At 40.2% G+C, this 25,261-nt stretch overlaps 1 protein-coding gene across 1 annotated transcript in view; it reads left to right on the forward strand.

The window, feature by feature from the left end:
- Dlg5 (MAGUK family member discs large 5) overlaps positions 1-25,261 on the forward strand; it is a 409,368-nt gene that overhangs the window by 274,845 nt on the left and 109,262 nt on the right. The window contains exons 13-14 of the mRNA XM_080276235.1: positions 5,309-5,463; positions 18,499-18,715. Coding sequence (XP_080132361.1) covers positions 5,309-5,463; positions 18,499-18,715 — 372 coding nt within the window. The remainder of the gene's footprint in view (positions 1-5,308; positions 5,464-18,498; positions 18,716-25,261) is intronic.

Genomic DNA, 25,261 nt, shown 5'->3' on the forward strand with positions numbered 1-25,261 from the left:
CAGCTGTAGTGTCCACTGGGTAGTCAGACCTCATTAATTTTCCATGCACCCCACCATGGAAAGGTCCCTACTCTGACATGGATGAGTTGCTGTCTACCACATAGGATTGCTGGATCCCTGCATAGTCTATGTGCTGTACTGTGTCTGTAGGATGGCCACACAGAAGCAGTTTCTTACCTGTGGTTGATGGGTCTGCTTCCCCAGACACAACATGATTAAGCAACAGTGACAGGAGTAGCATACAGGGTTTATGACAGGGTCCCATTGCCATAGTTTCGAGCAGATCCTTGATTGATAAACATATAAGAACCATTCACAGAATTGGATGTGCGTGTCATGGCAGATAGTCTTCATGGTCGTCATCATCCTTATCATCCATTAACTGTTTCCCATCCAAGGATCAGGTGTGGGTGAATCCAGGGAGCAATAAAAACCTGATAGAAGGAGAAACTAACCAAAGTCTGCCCAGTTGAATGCACCACACTTACAATCACTCACCATTCTAGTCCTCAGAATCTTTATTTTACCTTACAAGCATACACATCCACACTTACCTGCTTTATACCAGCTGTCCCAAAGTTGTATCTTCCCTGTCTATGAAGCTTGTCTCTTGGCCCAACGTTCCCTATTAACATCTGGAACTCAGTGACCACATGATCACTTTTTCCTAAAGGACAGAGATATTTCAGTGATTCTATTACTTCAGGTTCTTTGGTAAACAGTAAATCTAACCTTGCTGGTGTGTCCTCACCTCGAAACCTTGTCTCTTCTTTGACCCATTGCGTCATCACATTATTCATTATTACATTTTAATAACGTAGTACCCCACGAATCCTCGCCACCTCCCAAGTACCATTCCTCCCAGTTCACCTCTTTACAGTTAAAGTCACCCACCAAAATTATATTATTGCTTTTCTCAATTATTTTTTGCAAATAGCTAGCCATATCTGACAACATCTCATGGTATTCGTCATCCTTCCATGCTCTCGTCTTTGGGGGAACATACTGTACACTACCGCCATATCTCTCTTAACATTCTCTCCAGTTTCTAATTTCATATATATCACTTCAGCCCTGCCTTCTCCCATTTCCACAGTATCTACATTTATGTTGTTCTTCGCTGCTATCATCACTCCTCCTCCCTTTTTTTCTTTTCTATCTTTTCTCCACAGTTTGTATGTACCATCTCCCAAATGAACATCAATATCTTCTCTTAATTTGGTCTCTACAAAGCACATGGCATCAGGTTCATGTTCTCTCAAGAAATCGTTAATTTCGATCCTTGTCGATATGAAACCATCAACATTAATATATATCACCTTCAAATTATTTTTGACGTTTTTAATACCCTCTTCTCTCCTACTCTTTGTCCGTACCACTTCCTCAACTTCTGATCTTTCACAGCCATCCACCTTAGTTTCCTTCACTTCTATTTCCTTAAATACCACTACTTCCTTACTTTCATATTCATTACTCTCCAAAAAAAAGTATTACATTCTTCCTGTGTCCTCTTACCATTTTTTTCCTTTACTTCTTCCTTTAATGATTTAAAACTTCTCTTTCTTCTTCATTCAGATCTTTTCTTATTATAATATTTTCCATCCCCGCCTCTTTGCTTAATTTCCAGGTCACTTTAAGAATATCTCATTTATTACACTTTCTTATGTAAACTTGACTCTCATTGGTCTTGTTTCCCCTTTCTTATAAGGCCCTATCCTCCTTACTTCCTTAATTTCTTTTACCCACTTGTCTCCTTTGGGGTCAATCTTGCCTAATATTCCTCTCACCAGGTTCGTGTCTCTCTCGAGTCTTACGAACCTAACCTTTTCTTCCTCTTCCCTGTTTCTAAATACTACCACACATCTGTTACTTTCTAAAGTTTCTCTCACTATTTTTTCTTTTTTCTTCAGTATTTTCACTACATTTTCTTCCATTTTTTTCTTGTTCATTTCCCTTTCTTCCTGGATGATCTCTCTTAAGCTGACCACTTCTTTCTGTTCTTCTTCTACGTGTGCCCACTTTGCCTTATGCTCTTCTAATACACTACTCACTTTCTCCATTGTATTAGTACTCTCTTCTAGTTTCCTCCTCAATTCGACATTTTCACGCTTCAAATTTCTAATCTCTTCATTCGCTATCTCATTGGACTGGATCAGACTCTGTGTGTGTGTGTGTGTGTGTGTGTTTGTGTTTGTTTGTGGAGTTGCTCCACTTAATAATACAAACTGAGCACTCCAGAACAATGTTTACACTTGAGTACAGTACTATATACACTTTACACAACACATTTTTCACTATTTGCATCATCAGATTCAGCATATATTATTTCTGGTGAATCTGGTCACTTGTGTCAGGGAGGAAGGTGTGCTGGTTCCAGAAGCCAAAGTCGGGAGGCCAACAGAGGACATTGAAGCAACAGACACACACTAGGTCTTTGACACCGTATGTTTCTTTTTTCCTGGAGGTGAGGGGACAGGCCTAAAGAAGTCTGAAATTTTCTGTTGGACTTGCCTGGCATGGTTTCTCCTCATAAGGTCCAACCTAATCTGTCTGAGGAGTTCATAATTCTCCCCCAGATAGACACCAATGTCCTCTGCGATGACCAAGAGTGTGTCTGCAACATCGATTGCAGCAGAGAGGGATGGCCCACATGGCCACTCCTCTTCCTCCTCCGCAGGTGGTTCAGGGGTGGTCAGTTCGTGCACTATTTCTTCCTCTGTCTGGTGGTGGTATCCAGGCAGACCACCATCCTCATCCAGCCACTCTTCCACCTCTTCTGCAGGGATGGAGTCTTGGCCAGCTGCAGCCAACATTTCAGCTGCCTTTGGTGGCTCAAACCCCTCAAAATCTGGCTTCTGGGCTGGAGTCTTGGGGTTTTTTAGGAGGTTACACCATGCATTGTGGAGAGTAGTCACTGGCACTTTCCTCCAAGCCTCTGCCCAGTTCAGAATTGTGTCCTTGATATTATACTTCTTAAAATTGTCTAGTGTCTTCTTGCCCCTAGTGTCCACATACCCCTTCTCCTCTATCCCATCCTCTGTCATGACTAAGTACCGGTAGTTGTTTTACGGGGAAGGGCAGTAACCCTCCACCAACCCACTTGTTGACACGTAGGGAACACATATGAGTTGGTTATATGATTACCATCCAGCATTATAAATGGTTTCCAGGCATACAGGAAATCATTAGGCTTGTCACTCAGTATAAAGCCATCTGAGAAGGGAAGAAGAGTAATAAAAAGTGACAGAAAAGATGAGAGCAACATGAAGAGAGGAGGACACGCAGAGAAAGAATGATAAAGATGAAAGAAGAAATAGGCAGCATTACATCAAATGAGGTGACCATCATCCACTTGCTTGATGTAGTACTACCTACTTCTTCCTTCACCTTGTTCATTCTTTTTCTGTGTCTTCCCTCCTGCCTTGCTATTTCACTCATTTTTACTGTCACTTTTTATTATTCATCTTTTCAGGTGGCTTTACATTGAGTGACAAGCCTGATGGTTTCCTTTAAGCCAGGAAACCATGTATAACATTCGGTGGTAAACATATAACCAACCCATACATGTTCCCTATATGTCAGCAAGTGGGTTGGTGGAGGGTTAGTGCTCCTCCCTGTAAAACAACTAACTCAAAGTTAAATTTTCACTCCCTATGGGATTATTACATCTTGCTGTAGATAGATAGATAGAGATTATTATTATTATTATTATTATTATTATTATTATTATTATCATTTTTATTATTATTATTATTATCATTTTTATTATTATTATTATTATTATTATTATTATTATTATCATCTATCTATCTATCTATCTATTGCCAGACACCTCAATCCCGTTTGGGGTGGCCACAAACAAATCGCCTCCTTGTCGCCCTGTCCCCTGCCATTTCACTGCCCTGCTCCCAACTCACACCCCCCCTCTCTCATATACCTCTCCACCTCATCCCTCCATCTCATCCTCGGCCCCCCCCCCTCCCTCTTCTCCCCTCCACCTCACTCACATACACTCTCTTCGTCAGTCTTTCACCCTCCATCCTCTCCACATGGCCAAACCTCCTCAGTGTATTCCTCCTAACGCTTCCTATCACATCCACATCCACACGGTCCTTTATATCCTCATTTGTCAGCCTGTCTCCCCATGTGACTCCACAGGCACCTTTTAAATAACTCATTTCCACTGCTCTCACTCTTGACTTGTGTCCTTCCAGCAACGTCCAAGCTTCACTTCCATACGTTAGAGTTGGTATCACAATACTGTCATGTAGTAACTTTTTCACTTCCATGCTCACTTCCCAACTTCTTATCACTGCTTTCAAGGAACAAGCAACCTTTCTTCCCTGCTGCACCCTTTCTAGCACTTCACCCTCCAAACCACCATCCTTACTCATCACACTACCCAGGTACTTAAACGTACTCACATTTTCCAATTCCTCACCATCCAACCTTGCTGTACTTTCACTGACTTCACCTCTCTCAAAGACCATCACTTTACTCTTCCCTACATTCACCTTTAGATTCTGTATCATACACACTCTTCCAAACTCATCCACCAAGCCTTGCAGCTCTCCTTCGTCTTCACTCAACAACACAGTATCATCTGCAAACAACAGTACAGGGAGTTTCCAAACACTACCCTCTCTCACCAGGGCCACTCCAACATCCACTACCCTACCTTGTACCTCTTTTATTACTCCATCCATGTACAGATTGAACAGCCATGGAGACATGACACATCCCTGTTTCAACCCAACCTTCAAAGAGAAAAATTCACTCAGTTCACCATCCACATGCACTGCAGCCTTCGCACCATCATACATACTTTTCACAGCATTCAACAACTTCCCATCTACTCCATATATTCTTAATACTTTCCACAGTCCTTGTCTATCCACCCTGTCATATGCTTTCTCCAAATCCATGAAAGCCGCATACAACTTCGTCCCTTTCTCTTGAAACTTTTCCACTAAAGATCTAAGAATGAATATCTGATCTACACAACCTCTTCCCTTCCTAAAGCCTCCCTGTTCTTCTCCAACTAATTCCTCTGTTCTTTCTTATTATTATCATCATTTTCTTTTTATTTATATATTTTTCCACACAATAAGAGTTAGAAATCTTAATGTTGCTGTTTATGAGTCAAACGAACTTCAGGAAATTGTATTTATCACTTGTGTTTTACTTCTAATAGTACACATGATTTTTTTTTTTTTTTTTTTTTTTTTTTTTTTTTTTGTGTGTGTTTGTGTGTGTGTGGCTTCATGTACCAAACTAATGGATTAAAAGAATGTGATCACCTTGACAGAGATGTGACACTGCAAGAGGGACCAGTGCTGGGATCAAGTTGTCATGACATGTACACCAAAGCCCAAAAGGAGCGTCTTGACAACCTTGACCAGGCTAACCAGGAAATAGACCGCCTCCGTAAGACCATTGAGAAGCTTCAGAATGAACTTCAAGGTATCTCTTTCACTCTCATTCTGCCATTCTGTCATCATTTAAGTAGCTCATTTTTTGCCTTTACAGTATGTCGAGAGTTACTTGGTAGCACACCCTTTTACGGGATTCACTACACTTGCCTTCACCTTTCAAGTTTACAGACAAAACTTAAATGCGTTTTACCATTGCATCATAAGGTAAGATGTTAACTCTTATGTCAGCTCAGAATTTGTATTGTTAATTACCATAATATATAAATATAAATTTTATTGACAATATATATATCCAAAAAAGAATAAATAAATAAATAAATGTAATAGAGAAATTGCTCAGACTCTAACATACAAACAATTGTTCAGCAGGCTGGGACACGAGTCATTTCCCTTATTTTTCTGGTCTTTGTACAGTCCTGTCCTGTACTGTAATGATCTGTCACTGTGATTATTGAAGTCAGTATATGTGTGTTACTGTTGTCATTGTTTTTACATTAGGCCACAATTTTTTTTTTTCTTTAATACAAAAAGTAGTCAGTTTTCATCACGACAATTTATTTTCTGTCATTTACTCAGTTGCTTGATTGCAGTATATTCTGCACCAGCATTACACTACCATGAGTCATCGCACTTTGCTCAGAGGTGTTTTTGGTAAATCGAAATGCGATGGAACAAAAGACTAGCCACCCTGTGTGGTCCAGTTGCCAGTAACAGTGTTCATAGTACTGTACTGTGTTTTGTTTTACATATCTTTCTCCCTTTTGTGTGTGTGTGTGTGTGTGTGTGTGTGTGTGTGTGTGTGTGTGTGTGTATTTACCTATTTGTAGTATACAGGAATTGAGCTAAGCTCGTGTTGTCCTGTCTCCATATCTACGTTTATCTACTCTACTTTTAAACACATGAATGTTCTTTGCCTGCACCACCTCCTCGTCTAAGTCATTCCAAATACTTATGCTTCTATTCGGGAAACTGAACCTTTTAAGATTATTAAGACATCTACTTTTCCACAACGTGTGTGTGTGTGTGTGTGTAAAATTCCCATAGAACTCATTTTCTTTGGTGCCAGCCTGTTAGAAAACCCAGTCAGGTAAGGAGGTACTCGTACCTAGATCGAGTATTTTAAACCTTAGGTGAGCGATTTCTCTATGAAATTTCGATGTTTCTCACCAAAAGCGGATGTTTGAGGGGGGGGGGGGAAATGTCGGGACTGGGGCGTACCACTGCCCAGAAAACGTCGGGATGGGGCGAGTTAAAGGCTCCAACATGCTTGCATGTGTTGGCCTTGGTCACCTAATGGCAGCTCTCCATTCTGCATGATGCATTGCAGCCTCCCTGTTCAGTCCCTTAACCCTGAGGTCACACTTAAAGACTTCGTCCCATGTCTTTCTCGGTCTACCTCTCGTAACCCCACCCCCAATATTAACACTTCTCACCTTCCTCACCCAGTTATCATCCCCCATCCTCTCCACATGTCCAAACCATCTCAATCTACCTCTCCTCATCACAGCACCAATACACTCCAGTCCTATCCTACCTCTCAACTCTTCCATCGTAAACCCAGCCCCTCCAGGCCTTGGATGCAGGGACGCACTGCACATCCACCTAATCATTGTCATTTCTGTACGTCTGAGCCAGCGAATATTTTCCTCCTTCACTGCCCAGGTCTCACTACCATACAGCATTACACTCCTAACACATGCTGCATACAAAGACCCCGTAGCACGTAGGGAGAGTCCTCTCAATGTCAGGAGAGGCAAGAGCTCCCTGAACTTGTTCCAACCACTTCTCACCCTAGCCACAGAGCTAGCTCCAGCCCCACCTCCAGCACACAACATGTCTCCCAAATAACAAAACTCTTCCACACACTCAAGAGATTCACCAGCAAGTTCAATCCTTTCACGGCTGACAATCTCCACCTGCTCACCCCGACACACCGTACACATAAAATCAGCATTATCTTGCAGTCTACCTCTGATACCACTACATCTCTTATGCACCCATTTATCACACACACCACACAGGATGGAATTACTTCCCACGCCCTTGTGGGAAACTGCACATGGCCACTCTCCCTCGTCTTTGACAGTACCGCCACCAACCCTAGATATCATCACTTTTGTTTTATCTGCGTTTACCCTTAAACCCTTGTGCCCCATACCATCTCTCCACTTCCTGAACCTTTACTCCGCCTCCCTTTCGTTCTCTGCAGTCAGCACCAAATCATCAGCATACAACATCTCCCATGGGAGTCCGTTTCTAAAGTCACGTGAAAGGGCTTCAGGTACCATGATAAACAACATGGGACTCAAGACTGACCCCTGATGCACACCAACATTCACGGAAAACTCATCACTCAAATCTCCATTCACTCTTACCTGGGTGTGAGCACCCACATACATAGCCATAACCACCCTAACCAGCCACTCCTCCAAGCCAAGCTTTCTCATTGCCCACTTCACCATCTCTCTAGGGACTTTGTCAAAGGCCTTTTCCAAATCAACAAAAACAAAATAAAGATCCCTTCTCCTACCAATATATTTTTCCTGAAGCTGACGAACAATGAATATAGCATCAGTGGTCCCCCTACATTGCATAAACCCAAACTGCATCTCATCAATATTCACTCTTTCTCTAATCATACCTTCTAAAACTCTCTCCATTACCTTCATTATCTGATCCTAAAGCTTTATACCGCTATAATTTTCCCTTTCCAGGGCATCACCCTTCCCTTTATACACATTTACAATTACACTGTTCAGCCAATCATCTGGGACAACACACTCATAAATAATCCTATTTATCAGGTCAGTGACTAAACTCACCCCTATATCGCCTGAGGCCTTCAACATTTCGGCAGTCAACCCAGACACACCTGTTGCCTTTCCCACCCTCATCCTGCCTATTTCCTCACTCACAGTAGCAGTATCAATCAAAGGCCATGGGCCTTTATATATATATATATATATATATATATATATATATATATATATATATATTTATTTATTTATATATATATATATATATATATATATATATATATATATATATATATATATATATATATATATATATATATATATATATATTTATATATTTATACATGTCATACCAATCAGTTTGAATATTTTCTACCTTAATAATCCCATGGGAAAGTGGGAAGTGTGGAGACTGTTTGGAGAGTCTGTGGATTATTATTATTATTATTATTATTATTATTATTATTATTATTATTATTACACCTATTATTTTTTTTATAGTATGGTGATATGGACCACTAATCCAGAGTGATACCATTTTGTTGACTCCTTTGGTTAGTGGAGTTTATTTTCTCTCACTCATAATGTGTCATGCCAGGAGCTTTCAAGATTAACTTACACACCCTCAAAAACCTCTTACTGCAGATGAAAGCCTTTTTCTTTTTTCCTAGAGAATAGCATGTTCTTACTACAGTATATTTTATACTTCATTGAACCTGACAAGCATTTTGTACTATACTTAGTTTTTTATGGACATGCAATTAAAATCATAATACAGCATGAGGAATTTTGTACATGAAGCACATCTTTACAGAAGTAATAACACCTATTATATTGCAATAAAGAGGTGTAGTCTGTTAAACCCCATATTGGCACAAAGACATATTGCAAAAGAGTAACACCATATTATAGTACGTTAAGTTGTAGTAAAAGTGTGTGTAATACAGCAGTTGCCCACAATAATACAGTGTGTCATTTAGTAGTTTATGCTGTATGATGATTCTGCTTTACCTGATCTTTAGGTGGGAAATAAGGTTAGGACCATGATGATGATTAATGTACCATTATAGTTGTGTACTGTAGCAGCATAGTTATAAGATTTATTGTATGTACCAATAATAATATATATATATTTTTTAATACACTTGTATGTACCTGTGTAGTCAGTTTGCACTGAGCATAGTACATGCATAGTTAACTGTTAAATTGAAATGGCAGTTTTAACAATTTTTTGTTTTAAATAACATAAGTATTTCTAACAGACTCCAGGTATCTTGATTAATGTTTTTATTCACAGCTTTTGCAGTTCTGCAATATACTTATGATTATTACAATGGTGGCAGTGTTGTCCAAAATAATCTTCAGTTGTACCATTACAGGGGTACTCATATACTGTATTATTTTTTCTTTTCAAGACATACGTAGGATCATACCCCACACCAAGCAGTCAGCTCCTAGAGACTCTTTTTGATTTCATTATAAGTTCTGCATTATTTTTCTCTACTTCCCATGATGATAACAGTTCTTTCTTATCTTTATCATCTACATCTCATGTCTTGATTGCCCTAGTATTGTTTTCCTCCTCCTCTCTGTTCCCTACCCCTTGGCTACCACCATGCTGGAGAAGAGTAAAAGGTAACTAACACTTGCACACTAACCTCCTGTGATTGCTTCTTTCAGTTATTTTCCTCATCTATGCACTTATGAATGGTATTATTTTGTGTACATATTGATAGAGTGTTATTTAACTTTAATTGTCACAACTTTATTGAAACATGTTGTGATACAGCATGTTGACTGTCGTGTCAGTATAGTAAGTTCATTCTTGTCTTCCCTCCTGTTGTTTGTATTGTTTATTATTTTTCCATTGAAAATACAATTATACCTTCTTTTTCAAGTTAAATGTACAGCACCAAAGAATCCAGAACCATACATATATCTAATATACTATAGCACTAACCGTGTGTGTGTGTGTGTGTGTGTGTGTATTTTGGGCAGCCGAAACTACACATTCAAATCGCACCAAAATTGGCAAAAAAAATCACAAAAAAATCACTGATGTGAAAAAACTTGGTCCCTTCACGATTGAAAAACTTTACTGTATTTAATGAGCGATCACATTTTGACCAAAAAACGCTGCTCCCGAAGCCCAGCATAGGATCTCCGTAGAAATTTTTGCCCAGAGGTAGAACTAAAATAAACTGTAGCAGTAGCCGTGTGTCTGTGTGTGTACTTTGGACTTACATTCGGACAACTTGGGTTCCATTCCCGAAGCTGCAAATAACACGATCAGTTGGTTAGCTGCAAAAAAACCAAGTGACAACGTTACACTAGAACAGCACATAAACACGAGAGCCCTCTGCAGGAGCAAGTGTGAGGGGCCCGAATGGCCCACGAGCACTTGTGTACAGGTAAGCCCTTAATTCACACAAACTTTTTTCACGCGATTTCGGTTATCCACGAATTTTTCGTACAATAATTAAAACAAAATTATAGTATTCAGATAAATAATTTTAATATACAAGAGAAATAAATAGAATATAAAAATAAAAATGCCTACCTGCTGCCCGTGTGCACACGTGTGTGTGTGTGTGTGTGTGTGTGTGTGTGTGTGGGAGGTCGGTCTACCAAAGACTACCATGCACCACACGGTCAGTTTGAATCCGACAGTCGAACCATGCGTGACTCGCGAATCGTTATTTGTGGCTTACTTTTCTGCCGTCCAGTGATTGCTTGCCTTTTCTGCCAACATGGGGCCTAAGCGTAGTGCTAGTGATGCATGTGGTAACACACCAAAACGGATTAGTAAAGTGATGTTGCTGACAGAGAAAGTTAAAGTGTTGGACAAACTTAAGGGAGGAATGTCGGCGACAATTCTCCGTCAGGACGATTCCCCGTCATTTATTTACATACCAGTTTATTTAGCAAGTACAGTACACTAGTTTTTTACTTATATGAGTTATAAAATCCCCCTGAATATTAGTTATTAAAGTATTAATTAATCAATAATAAGTATATTTATAGAATGACAGGAAATCATCCATGTTTTGATGGTGAATTGACTTCGTGGTGAATTGTCTTGGAACCATGTGTTTGGGGTGAGTCAACTGTTCTTACAATAAAGAAGGCAGAACGTAGCATACGGGAGGCAGTGAGGGCTAGTGCACCAGAATGTGCTGAAGTGTCTCCACCTACTCATGTGAACTGGCTTGGAACTGTGTGTTTGGGGTGAATGAGTCAACTGTTTGGACAATAAAGAAGGCAGAATGTAGCATATGGGAGGCAGTGAGGACTTGTGCACCAGACTGCTGAAGTGTCTTTATCTACACCTGTGCTTGTCAGGTTTCAGTGTTAAATTTCATACATTTTTGTTGTTTTTCATACTTTATGCTAGTTTATAAGGTGTATGTAGTGCATAAAAAGTATTATTCAGATGTAATATACTTAGTAGACATGCGTAATTATGTGCACACGAGGGCAGAACATATACGTGAATTTACCACATACGCGAAGGGTCTGGGAACGTAATCCTCGCGTGAATTAAGGGCTTACCTGTATATATATATATATGTACAGTATATATATATATATATATATATATATAGATATATATATATATATATATATATATATATATATGTACAGTATATATATATATATATACACACAGTGAAAGTCCCATTATTCGGCATCTATGGGACCAGGATGATGCCGAGAAATTGGATTTGCCGAATAATCAAAAACCTACCCACTCAGTACCTTATATACAGTATATTGGTGAACACTGTCACCACCACTTGGTATTACAACTGTGTTTGGAGAGAGTACTGTTCAGTATACTGTACAATACTGCAATCATTACAGTACTGTACCTGAATATGAGGCACTGAGTGGAATAACCTCCCGTGCGCCAAATATAGAAAAGGAGAAAAACGCTGTTAAAGTTTGTTTACTTTCAAAATGCCATATCTTTTGAACTGATAAAGATATTCTGGTGAATTTTTTTTTCAAATGTAGCTGAAAACATCTGCATGCATGTTGGAGTATGTAAATCAATGGCATTTTGAAAAAACAATACCTTAACAGCATCTTTCTTCTTTTGCCTGACAACAATGAACTGCATTTCCCCAAAAATGTGTGTTACTGCAAGCCAACCTTATGATGTATGCATGTACTTTCACAATATTCATTAACACAGCACAAAACCAGCAATAAAAAATAAAATATAGCTGAGAAAATCTGTCCATGGTGGCCTGTGGCGCTCGAGTGGTTATTACTAGCATTCTGGGACTTCCCGCATGTGGAGCTAACAATAGATGCGTGTCTGAACGTGAATACATAAGAAATATTGACCTTAACACAAGTGAAATAACTGAGCCTGATGTTGGTTTCCAAGGTTCAGGACCTGGGGAAGACAATGATAAACCACAACGATTTTCTGACTGGATTATTCAGGCAAAAATGGACCTAATGTCCACCTAGCAGAGTATAAACACCTTTGTGTGCAGTGTGGTCAGTCAGTACCCACTGTAAAATGGGATTTTCACCCTTGTTGGGAGCATTTTTTCACATGATTCGTTATTGTACTAGTAGAAGAGGGTTTGGGGAATACGTTGATGTACTTAACTCCAAAATGGCCGCTGTGGCGGACAAGAGGTTATTCCACTTAGTGCCTCATATGAAATATATATATAAATTAGGGAACATATACAAGTGTAATGACACAGTAGACCTACAAATCAGATAACACTTCCTGGATGGGCGAAATGATACGAAATATTACCTACCAGCTCAGTATATCACTTGTATTGGTGAACTCATCACTACTTATATTATTACAAATATGTTTGGAGTGAGTGCTGTATACAGCTTGAAAGGGTACAGCAGGAAAGAAAGGTTGCTGGTTCTTTGAAAGCAGTGATAAGAAACAGGGAAGTGAGCATGGAAGTGAGAAAGTTACTAAATGACAGTATTGTGATACCAACTCTAACGTACAGAAGCGAAGCTTGGACGTTGTTGGAAGGACACAAGTCAAGAGTGAGAGCAGTGGAAATGAGTTATTTAAGAGGAGCCTGTGGAGTCACATGGAGAGGCAGGCTGACGAATGAGGATATAAAGGAGCGTTGTGGTGTTGATGTGGATGTGATAGGAAGCGTTATGAGGAACACACTGAGGTGGTTTGGCCATGTGGAGAGGATGGAGGGTGAAAGACTGACGAAGAGAGTGTATGTGAGTGAGGTGGAGGGTGGAAGAGGGAGGGGGAGGCCGAGGATGAGATGGAGGGATGGGGTGGAGAGGTGTATGAGAGAGGTGGGTGTGAGTTGGGAGCAGGACAGTGAAATGGCAGGGGACAGGGCGACTTGGAGGCGATTTGTTTGTGGCCACCCCAAATGGGATTGAGTCGTCTGGCAATAGATATAGATATATATATATATATATATATATATATATATATATACATACATATATACAGGTAGGTCCCGTTATACGACCACTCGATATGTGAGAAACCGATGATACGACCTGGGTAAATTAGGGATTATTTTCGATATACGATCTCGAAAATCCAATGATACGACATTCAGTCTGGGGCGAGGTGTGAGGATCCTAACTCAGTCATCCCAGCAAACACAGTCACCTCCGTTTTTTCTCAACCTCGGAGAGAAATAGCCTGACTGCTCGGCTCCAGCGTTGCCGGATGTGCGATAATTATTGCAAAATGTGATATTTTGACACACTTTGCAATATGCGATAACATGCATGCGATAATGCGATAACTTTCATAAATTTGTAATCTGAAAACTAAATCGGGGATTGCAAAATTAACAAGTCAACTGTAAGACTAGTACAACAGTAGGATTTAGTAACTCTTACGATAACCAGTATTATAATCTGGTAGGTACTTAACAGTTAAATAAATACAATAATGTTTTTTATTCACTCCACATATAGATATATTAATTCCACTCTAATTACCGATTTATGTGAAGAATTGACTTTGTTTATTAGTGCGATAATTTTGATCATAAAGCAGTCATTTTAACGTGCCGGGTACGATAATATGGGTTTGGGAATATAGTAGTGCTGCTCAGCTGGCGACTGCCAGTCCAGCTTCCCACATCCAACACAACATTACCACTTATAGATGAGTGTTATTTATGTTTTATATGTAATTAATGTGCAGTCATGTTATTTGCACACTGTTTGCTCTTTCAGGTTGCTTTCTCTACAGTTCAGTAATATAGATATGTTTGTTGCATTTAGTATTGTGTATTTTAGCTTGAAAAACTTACCTTTGTTTTGGTCCTTGAACCCAACCAATATTTTACCATTAGTTACGTGTTTCGTTATATGAGAATTCATTATACGAATATACCAAGTGGAACCTAACTGCTTGTATCTTTGGGACCTCCCTGTATAATTATGTATGTGTGTGTGTATATATATATATATATATATATGTATATATATATATTCATATCTATCTATCCATCTATCTATCTATATTGACTATCAGATAAGTTTATGTGAAGCTACTGATTGTGGTGAAAGTTTTTGGCATTTCAGATAGAGCCAGGATTCCTGGAGCTTGAATGGTGAGTGAATGGAAGCGTGGCCTATTGTATTGGGCAGAATTAGGCTGTCTGGACGCTGCTACTCCTCACCCTGCCCTAGGGTGGGAGAGGAGGTCCAGATGATGATGATGATGATATATATATATATATATATATATATATATATATATATATATACAGTGGAACCTCGGTCCTCGAACGTCTCACATGTCGAACAAATCGGACCCCGACCAAAAAATTCAAGAAATTTTTGCTCCAGAGGTCAACCAAAACATCGGACCTCGACCAACCTGAACGTAGCCGAACGAAAGGAAGCTGGCCGACCGACAGTCATGCGTCCACCTTTGTTGTTCGTCATCGTGGTCGTCCTGCTGTGCTTCACATTTTTCTTGATTCAGTGCAGTATTAGCCCCTAATGATGGCTCCAAAGAAAGCAAGTTCATCCAGTACCGCTACTGGCAGTGAAAAGAGGAAAGTAGTGCGGAAAATAATTGAAGAAGTGGAAAAATTATTGCTTCATCAATGAGAAACAGTTAGCAGGAGACAGTGTTAGTGAGTATATAATTTGTGAAAAAGCAAGAGAAATATACAGTCACCTCGTAAAGGAAAGCACTGGTACCAGTGCTGAAACTTAAATAGGTAAGCATCTGGGGTCTTGGAACGGATTAAAATGATTTACATTATTTCTTATGGGGAAAATTAGTTCGGTCCTCGACCAATTCGGTCCTGGAACAGCCTTTCAGAACGGATTGTGTTCGAGGACCGAGGTTCTACTGTATATATATACATGCTATATATATATATATATATATATATATATGAGATAGTAAGCATAGCAAAAAAAAGGCCAGACTGGAAGTGGAGAGATGAGATAGAGAAGTTTGCAGGGAAAACATGGCATAGATTGGCTCAGTCAAGGAATTCATGGAGAAGGCTGGGGGAGGCCTTTGTTCAGCAGTGGACTTGCTGTGGCTGATGGTGATGGTGATGATGATGATATACTCTATATATATACAGGCAGACCCCAATTTAATAATGCAATTGGTTAAGTAAAAGCCCATCGCTAGGCAGGGTATCGTATCTCGGGGTAGATTTAACATGTTAAGTATAGAGTTGTGTTTTTGAGCCTTGGGTTTCCCCCCAGCCAAATCCTAGACTCACCCAAATGAGTGCAAGAAAAAGTTAAGAGCCAGTATAAATGGCCTAACAGCTGTTGTAGAAGCTAACTTAAGCCAAACACCTGTAAATAACTCACTAAAACCAGGAAATAAAATCCGAAAATCATAAAAGATATGTCAGAAAATATCAAACACATCTCATCACTTACTTCTTGTAAGTCCATGTCTGGTCCTGGTCATCATCCTTGCTATACCCCCAGAGGCTAGGGGACATGTGGTGCTCCCTGATACTCACTCATCCTCCTCAAAGCCCTCAAACCCCAGCTCCAGGGGAGGGTCAGAGGGAGAGCCTTGTGGGGTGGGGTGATGGTAGCGGGAGACCGATGCGCTAGCTCTGGGGTGCGATGCCCATCACAAAACTGGGGATAGGCCTACATTAGTCAGGGTAGGGTGGTATTTCTTTCCCCATCACTAATCTGGGGTATCCCATATAGGGGTATCATAAATCGGGGTTTGCCTGTAGTTTGTTATTGTGCTTGAAACTCTCATGTGACATCAGAAATGGACTCCCATGGGAGATGTTGTGTGCTGATGATTTGGTGTTGACTGCAGAGAATGAAGGGAGGTGGAGGAAAGAGGAAATGAAGAGACAGAATGATACATAAGGGTGTGAGAGTAAATGTGGATAAAATAAGTACAATAATGTTATTGAGGGCTGGTGGTGGTACTGTCAAAGCAGAGGGTGTAGGAAGTAACTCCATTTTGTTCAGTGTTTGTGATAAGTGGGTGTACAGATGTAATGGTAATAGAGGTAGACTGCAAGATAATGCTGATTTCATAAGTACATTCTGTCAGGGAGAGCATGTAGAGATTGCCGTGCATGAAAAGATTGACCTTGGTGGAGTGTCTCTTGAGTACATAGAGGGGTTTTGTTATTTAGGGCACATGTCATATGCTGGAGGTGGGGATGGAGCTGGCTGTGTAGCTAGGGTAAGGAGTGGCTGGGAGGAAGTTCAGGGAGCTGTTGCCTTTCTTAACATTGATAGGGCTCTCCCTCCGTGCTAAGAAATCTTTGTATGTGGCATGTGATAGGAATGTAATGCTGTATGGTAGTGATCTGTGGGCCATAAAGGAAGAGGGTATTTATAGGCTCAGATGTACAGAAATGACAGTGATTAGTTGGATGTGTAATGCACCCTTGAATGTGAGGCCTAGGGGGGCTAGGACTGTGTTTGAAGATTTGAGAGGAAAGATAAAACTGGAATGTATTTGGTGTTGTGATGAGGAAGGGTAGATTGAGATGGTTTGGGCATGTTGAAAGGATGGAGGATGACAATTGGGTGCAGGAGATAAGTGTGAACGTCGAGGGTAGGCTTGTGAATTTCAAATTAAAAAAAGAGACATGAGATGAGGTCAGAGTGTGACTTCAAATATAGGGGACTGAACAGGGAGGCTGCCAGAGATTGGACAGCATGGAGAACCAACATTAGATGACCAAGGCCAACACATGCAAATATGTTGGAGCCTCTGTAAATGATATGATGATTTCAGTTCAATAATACTGGCTTGAGCTTTGACAAGAATGCTTGGTAATAGTATTTTACTATATTTGTAGTCCAGTGTTTTTTAATCCTAATTTGACAGTCATCAGGAGTGAAACCTCCACCATAGCCAAGCTTTAAATAGTGATCTCATACTGATGGCTACTGTCAACCATAAGTTTATGTTGCTGTCATCTTTCTTTTTTCTTTTACTTAATTGTAATGTATCATGAACTTAGAGTCATATTGTGCATGCAAAGGTTTTTCCGTTACCCTGTACTGAACTTGTATTCAGGATGTCAGCCAGTTTGCAGTTTACTAAATGCTTTATCTGTCAAAGTGGAAAAAAATTTTGTGAGCAGGAGAGTACTGCGTTAGGCCATCTAAGCTGCTCTGCTGATTTACAGATCATAATGTTAGTTAAGAATGAGCTGAAAACTTCCAACATTGAGCCATTTCATTATTGCATGGGCATCAATACAGCAATTCTTTAAATTGAACATTATTTTACAATAAAAAATCCTTACATTTATTTGTTGCATGTATACTTGTAATGTATTCTTTGTATGTATACTATATTTTGTGCATCTGTACATCAATTACCTGTGTTTGCTGTTACCATCATTTTTATGCTCATTTGGTGTACACTATTATTCCTTCTGGTATAGCCTGTGTGGTTCTTTAATGGTACTTTATCACAGTATTCATTTATATCAAAATTATAAGATTTCAGTTGGTTTCGTTGAGGAAAATACTAGTGTATAAATTGCATGATATTTCCCTGTTCTGTCATTGATGCTCTATTTAAATCTATGAAACAGTGGTTAACCTTGCAGTCATCTAGCACTTATACTGTATATGGTATAATTTAGCTGCATATAATTGGAAACAACAGAAAAATTATATTTGGCGGGTAAAACAGACAAGAAATTCTTAGCAGTAATGTTTTGGTGAAAAAGTGTTCAAACTTAAATTTTTTACTGTGAAAAGGAAACTACATGTTCAGTTGGCTTTAGAGAGGGTTGGTGGTTGTTGGGTGCACATCCCACTCATTGTACTGTCCTGTTCATCAGAGGCACAACAAGAGGCAGAAGTGTCCAAACGTCGGCGGGATTGGGCATTCAGTGAACGTGACAAGATTGTGCAGGAGCGAGAATCCATCCGGGCGCACTGTGATAAGCTGCGACGGGAACGAGATCGGGCAGTGTCAGAGCTAGCCGAGGCACTTAGAGATTCTGATGATATGAAGAAGCAGCGCAATGAGACATCCAAGGAACTAAAGGAGCTCAAGTAAGGCTGAGATGTTATGTGCAATATAGTAACTATTTTGACTAATCTCATACTGTACCTGCTTGTACAGTACACATGTAACTCATATTTATTCAGCTTTAAAGACCTTTTGTTTCACAACTCTTTCATTGTTAGTGCTCCTGTATCTCATATTCATTCAGCCTAAGAAACGTTTTGTTTCAGAACCCTTCCATTGCGTAGCTGGCTTGCAGACATCTACACCATGTCCAGAAATATTGGAAGTTTAATTATATAAAAACCTCATTTTACTGGACTGCTGCTTTGTGTGTCTCCCCTTTCCTGTCTTCCATCCATCCTCTTTTGTCCTTTCCTCTTCCTTCTGCCTGCAGGTAACTTTACACTCCCTCTTTTGTCTTTCTATCCTTCTTTCTTTCCTGTTCCTTCTTCATGTGGGTGACCTCAAAACGTAGATCACTGGCCACAGTGGTTTTGTACTAAATGAATCATACATCCTTCTACATTGAGAGTTAGTCAAAAGTGAGCTTGTATTATCCTGACTTAGGGATGGTTGTGCATGATATGTGGAAGGAAATGTCAAGCGGTGGATTTTGGTAGATATTAAATTTCAGACAAAACAATGACAAGTTTGAATAAAGCACTGTTCCTTCTTGGAAATAAGATACGAATGTAGATATGAGAGCCATCTCCACTGTGCTCATTAGTACAGTAATATAACAAAATGACAGTGTGTACAAGATTGCCAGATGGAAGAACAATTTACACATATGCAAAATAGCTAGTTTAAAGTTTATTCATGTGTGTGTGATATTTTTTATCAGTGAGTGTTTTAGTGACTGGTCTGTGGTCTTGCCAAATATCATAAGTTTACGCAAACTTACGGAGTAGTCATGGTAGTTATGTTACTTTTTTATGGCCCAGGACCAAGTTAGGCTTGCTGACTAAGTAGCAGGCAACACTCTGAATGTCCCTCACTATGCAGAGTTACCGTGCAAGGGGAAAAATGTAGCTTTTGACTTCACCAGAAAAGCTGCCTATTTATATTTCTGCCACGTATTATTACTTATGTACTTACAGTACAAGGTAATTTTTCTGTCTCTGTAAATACTTATCTTTGCTCTTTTAAAACTGTAACAATCCAGAATGACTTTGTGACAAGCATTACTTTCACTTTCGTTAGTGTGTAGTGCACTGCATTGTTACTCACCATTGTCTGCATGTTCACTGTTACACCAGTTATATATTTATTTTCTGGTTTACCAAGAAATGGTATGTACAGACATGTACATAATTTCCTGAAGTGTTCGGAGGTTTGGTACGGTCAGAAGCACTCTCAGTGTCAGTTTCACTTGTATGTAGCACACTGCATTGACACACTATGTTGTCTCTATCTCACTCTTACACTTGAATTATTATTCTCTCACATACATATGTACATTATTTCCTGAAGCATTCGGTGGTTTGGTACAGTCAGAAGCATTCTCAGTGTGTCACTTTCACTGTCACGTGTGTAGCACACTGCATTTTCTTCTTATTCACTTGTACACTAATCTTTAATTTTTTGTACATACTAAACCAGGATATTTACACATATTTACAATCTTTTCCAGCACCAAGAAGTGTTTGTAGATGTGCTAGACATAAAAGCATTCGTGTACAAAGGCCGACCTTGCACTCAGCACACATAGTCACATGTGTTCTAATTTAGGCATTTTTCTTCACACTTCCACCTCCTCTGCTTTGGGAGTCACTGTCAGAGGTGTTATTGGTGGTAGGTGGTGCCACTTGGGTGGGGAAGGGAAGGGAAGGGGTTTACTGGGAGAAACACGGCTAACTCCATGGTGGCCAGTGGGTGATTGAGTGATACAACACCTTCAAGCAGGAAGCTAACCTAAGCCTAACACCTGTAGATAACTCACTAAAACCAACAAATAAAATCTAAAAATCATCAAATGTACAGCCACCGGAAAAAACCTTGTTACTCTCCTATATATCGTTTCGTTTCGTTTTCATTTTTAAAAGGCTCCAACATGCTTGCATCCATCAGCCTTGGTCACCTAATGACGGCTCTCCATGCTGCATGATTTATTGCAGCCTCCCTGTTCAGTCCCTCAACCCTGAGGTCATAATGACCTCGTCCCATATCTTCCTTGGCCTACCCCTCATAACCCCACCCCTAATATTAACACTTCTCACCTTCCTCGCTCAATTATCATCCCCCATTCTCTCCACATGCCCAAACCATCTCAATCTACCTCTCCTCATCACAACACCAGTACACTCCAGTCCCATCGTACCTCAATATTTAGCTAGAAAATTTCAACATAATTCCGATAGGCGAAAACGTCACTTTAAAGTGATTTTTTCGCCTATCAGAGTTCATGATTTTGACTTTTATACATCACTCAAGTACTTTCCAGGCATCTTGGAATATGTCAGGTGAAATTGAAATGCTGGGAAGACGTAGGGAAGAAGCTGAGAATATATGTAGCAAGAGCATCAACAGCATACAGTCATTCCTCAACATCCATGTTTTTAACATACACGGTTTTAAATATCCACGGGTGGATATAACATAAACGGTTTTAAATATCCGCAGGTGGATACAGTACTGGGGCCGGAGTCATTAAAGCATTTTATCTCGTTGAACTCTGCTATCACTGTTGATTACGAAAGTAACATTATCTCAGGCACGGCTCATGGCTGGTTTAGTGACGGCATTATCCATTGAATCAAATATAACACTCTTCCTTTTGGCCACTTCATTTATTAATGCCATTCATTCATCAGGGGAAAAGTTAGGACGGGCTGGGAGTACAGTATTCCCTCCACTTTCCGATCTAATAGAGCCAAAAGCATGTCCGGAAAGTGGGCCCCAGCCTCCTGGACTTGTACTTATGGACCCTAACCTACCCTGACTCAGAAAAACACATATACAACTCCCTACTGGACATGCATAGCACCTGTTTAAGACCCAAATCACACCAATAAGGGACATAAAAGACTGAAATAAATGCAGAAGAACCAGAGAATGAGGTTTTAGAGGTGAGTTTATACAATATTAAACATTCTGGGTACTTACAACAAGTCCCTGGCTCCTGGACTGGTACTTAAGGACCCTAACCCAGCCCAACTTTGAAAGCCACCTAAATAACTCCCTACCCGACATGCATAGCACCTATTTAAACCTATTTAAGACACTATTCACACCAATAATGGACATAAAGCATGAAATAAATGAAGAGGAACGAAAGAATGAGGAATCAGAAGTGACTGTACCTCAACCAGGGTACTTACAGCTGCCTTCTCTGGCTTTGGCAGGGGTGAAAATGCCCTTGAAGCACGTACAGTAATCCAGTGTTGTACTGCACTTACAGTAATTCATTGCACTGTGAGTTATAGTTGTTTAACACTGCACATTGTTAATTCCACCACATAAGTTTCAACCGTCAGTTTCAACCACCAGTGTGTACTCCACAGTTAATCCTTTGCACTCTAAATTCTAATTACTTAACACTGCACAACACTGTAAGTTCCCATGTGGTCTAGTGGCGAGGTATTGCAGTTTATTCACTGTTTATTCACAAAAAACGAGCCCATGTGGCTTCCATTACGATAAGCATCTGTTCTCGATCGGAGTTAGGCTGTGACTGTCGATGAAGGGGTAACAGAGTTGCCAGATCGCAACGGCCACATTACCAAACTCCTCGAATTTCATTACCAAATTTAACTTTTCATTACCAAATTCGTAAAGCTAGCATTTATTCTTCACTAATTATATATACAAGTGGAAATTCATGTAATCACTCTTCTTATAATTAACAGCATGTTGATTTTTTTCATGCTATATAGGCTAGCAGATTAATCAGAGAGAGCAAACAGTCCACCATCTCCATCCTGTGTATCCTCACACATGTGAAAAATGCGATTGGTATTGCATTATTCTGATTCATTACCAAACAAATTTTTCATGACCAAATTGGCCCACATTTGGTAATGAAAAATACCAAATGGCAACCCTGACAGGGGAGGGGGGAGGGGAGAGGAAGGAAGGGGTGAAGGGTCCACAGTGTAACAGCTGTTCGGCGCTGCGCAGCAATTTCAAATGACGGGTGGGAAAAAATTCGGATTTTGGGGGGATTTTTTTTTTCTTTTTCTGGCCATTTTTGGGTTCCGAAGGTCGAGGCCCACAATGTCCGGTAAGTGGGGTGTCCGGAAAATGGGCGTCCAGAAAGTACCGGGATTACTGTATTTCTTTTCTTCCATGTATCCTCGATGAGCTGGTCTAACCCATTTTTTTTTTTTTTTTTTTTTATGTGAGGAAGAAGGAACCAAAGGCCACAAACCCACAACAACTATTCCCTCCAACAGAAAAACAAAATACAAGAGAGAGCCAAATTCAAGATCCAATCATTTCGAGATGCCTGGACACACTGCGTTTGAAAGACTGGAGATCATAAGAAGCAGGAAATACAGACAGAGGAAGACAGTTCCAGAGTTGACCTGTTGCATAAATGAAGGACTGGGAGTAATGGTTAACTCTTGCATTAGAGAGTTGGACAGAAAAGGGATGAGAGTTTGCCGCTAGACGGGTGCTACGCGCCCATCGTAGAGGTGGAGGAATACATGCAGACAGTTCAGAGGAGCAGTGACCATTGACATAGCGATAGAAAAGAGATGAAGATGCAACAGTGCGGCGAAGAGACAGAGGTTGAAGGGAGTCAGTAAGAGGAGGAGAGTTAATGAGACGAAGAGCCTTTGACTCCACCCTATTGAGAAGAGCTGTATGTGGGGAGCCTCCCTACACATGAGAGTTGTACTCTACACAGGGGCAGATAAAACCCGTGTATAAAGTCAACAACTGTGCAGGGGTAAAGAAGGTACGGAGTCGGCTTAATCTCTTGGAAGTAGATTTTACAAGAGATGTACTGTAATATGATCTTTCCAAGATAAGTCCCGAGTGAATGAAATCCCATGCATGTTCAAGGATGGTGCAAGATTGAGATGGATGTTATTAAACATTGGTGGGTACTCCTGTGGAAGAGTTTGTCGGGTTGATAGGTGTAAAAACTGAGTCTTTGATGCATAAAAAAAAAACAAGATTACTTTGACCCCAGTCAGAGATACGAGCCAAGTCAGACATTAGGTGTGCCATAGCCTTATCCCTTGTTTGCCGAAGTAACTGCTGAGATGGACATTGCGGGAACCGAATGGAAAGGTGAAGGGTGGAATCATAATTGTACGAGTGAATGGGGTTAGATGTACAGTTTAGAAGGTCATTGATGGGAAAAAGAAAAGAGTGTGTGATAGGACAGAGCCCTGAGGAACACTGTTGATAGATCTAGGAGAACAATCAGAAAGGAAGCTATAGATGAAGACACAGATAGAAGGATAGAAACCGTAAGAGGACGGTTTGGAAATTAAAGATTTATGCTAGACTCAATCGAAAGCCTTTGAGATGTAAAGTGCAATGGCAAAGCTTTTGGCAAAGTCCTGAAAGGAGGATGACCTGGAGTCTGAAAGGTAGGTGAGCAGTTCGCCAGTGGAGCACCCTTGACGGAACCCATACTGACGATCAGAAAGAAGGTTGTGATAGGAAAGATGCTTTAAAATTTTTCTATTAAGAATTGACTCAAAAACTTTAGAGACACAGGATGTTAAAGCAATTGGACAATAGTTAGAGGGTTGGGAATGGTCACCCTTCTTTGGGACTGGCTGAATGAGAGCAAACTTCCAGCAAGAAGGAAAGGTACAATTTGACAGACACAGGCAAAAGAGTTTACCTAGGCAGAATGTAATCACAGAAACACAGTTCTTGAGGACAACAGGAGGGACTCCATCAGGCCCATATGCCTTGTTAGTATTGAGGCCAGTGATGGCAGAAAATACATCAGCTGAAGAAATTTTAATGTCAGCCATGAGGATGTCTGAGGGGGGAAGTGATGGAGGAACAGCACCGGAATCGTCTAAGGTAGAATTGGAGGAGAAAGTCTGAGTGAAGAGATCTGCTTTATCTGTAGAAGAAATAGCTACAGAGCCATCAGAATAGAAAAGAGGAGGGAAGGATGATGAGGTAAAGTTGTTAGAAAAATTTTGGTCAAGGTGCCAGAAGGAGCGGGAAGAAATCGAGTTGAGAGCATTTAGTACGGATTAAATTATTTTTAGGAGAGCAAAGAACAGACTTAGCATGATTCCAGGCAGAAACATAAAGATGTGATTCAGGGGTGGGTTGGATCCGGTACTTTTTATAGGCCCTCTTCTTGTTGCGGACAGCATTAGAACAAGTTGATTAAACCAAGGCATTCTTGCATTACCCAAAGGATTTGAGAAGGGAATGTATGCTTCCGTGCCCGAGAGAATAACCTCGTAATGTGCAAGGCACACTTTGATGGCTCCTGGCCATGGAGGCAATAATCATTTCATGGAAAATCAAAGAAGTACCCTCTGAGGGGTACATCCACCTTTGTCTTTGAAATGAGTATAGAGAAAGTAGGAGGAAACAGAAAAGGGTTTGCTGTCAGTTGCCTCAGACAGTTGAGTCTCTGTCAAGAAGAGAAGGTGAAGTTT

This window comes from Coenobita brevimanus, chromosome 64 (genome assembly GCF_032717465.1).
Source record: "Coenobita brevimanus isolate Jiangsu-jjx chromosome 64, ASM3271746v2, whole genome shotgun sequence".
Lineage (NCBI taxonomy): Eukaryota > Metazoa > Arthropoda > Malacostraca > Decapoda > Coenobitidae > Coenobita > Coenobita brevimanus.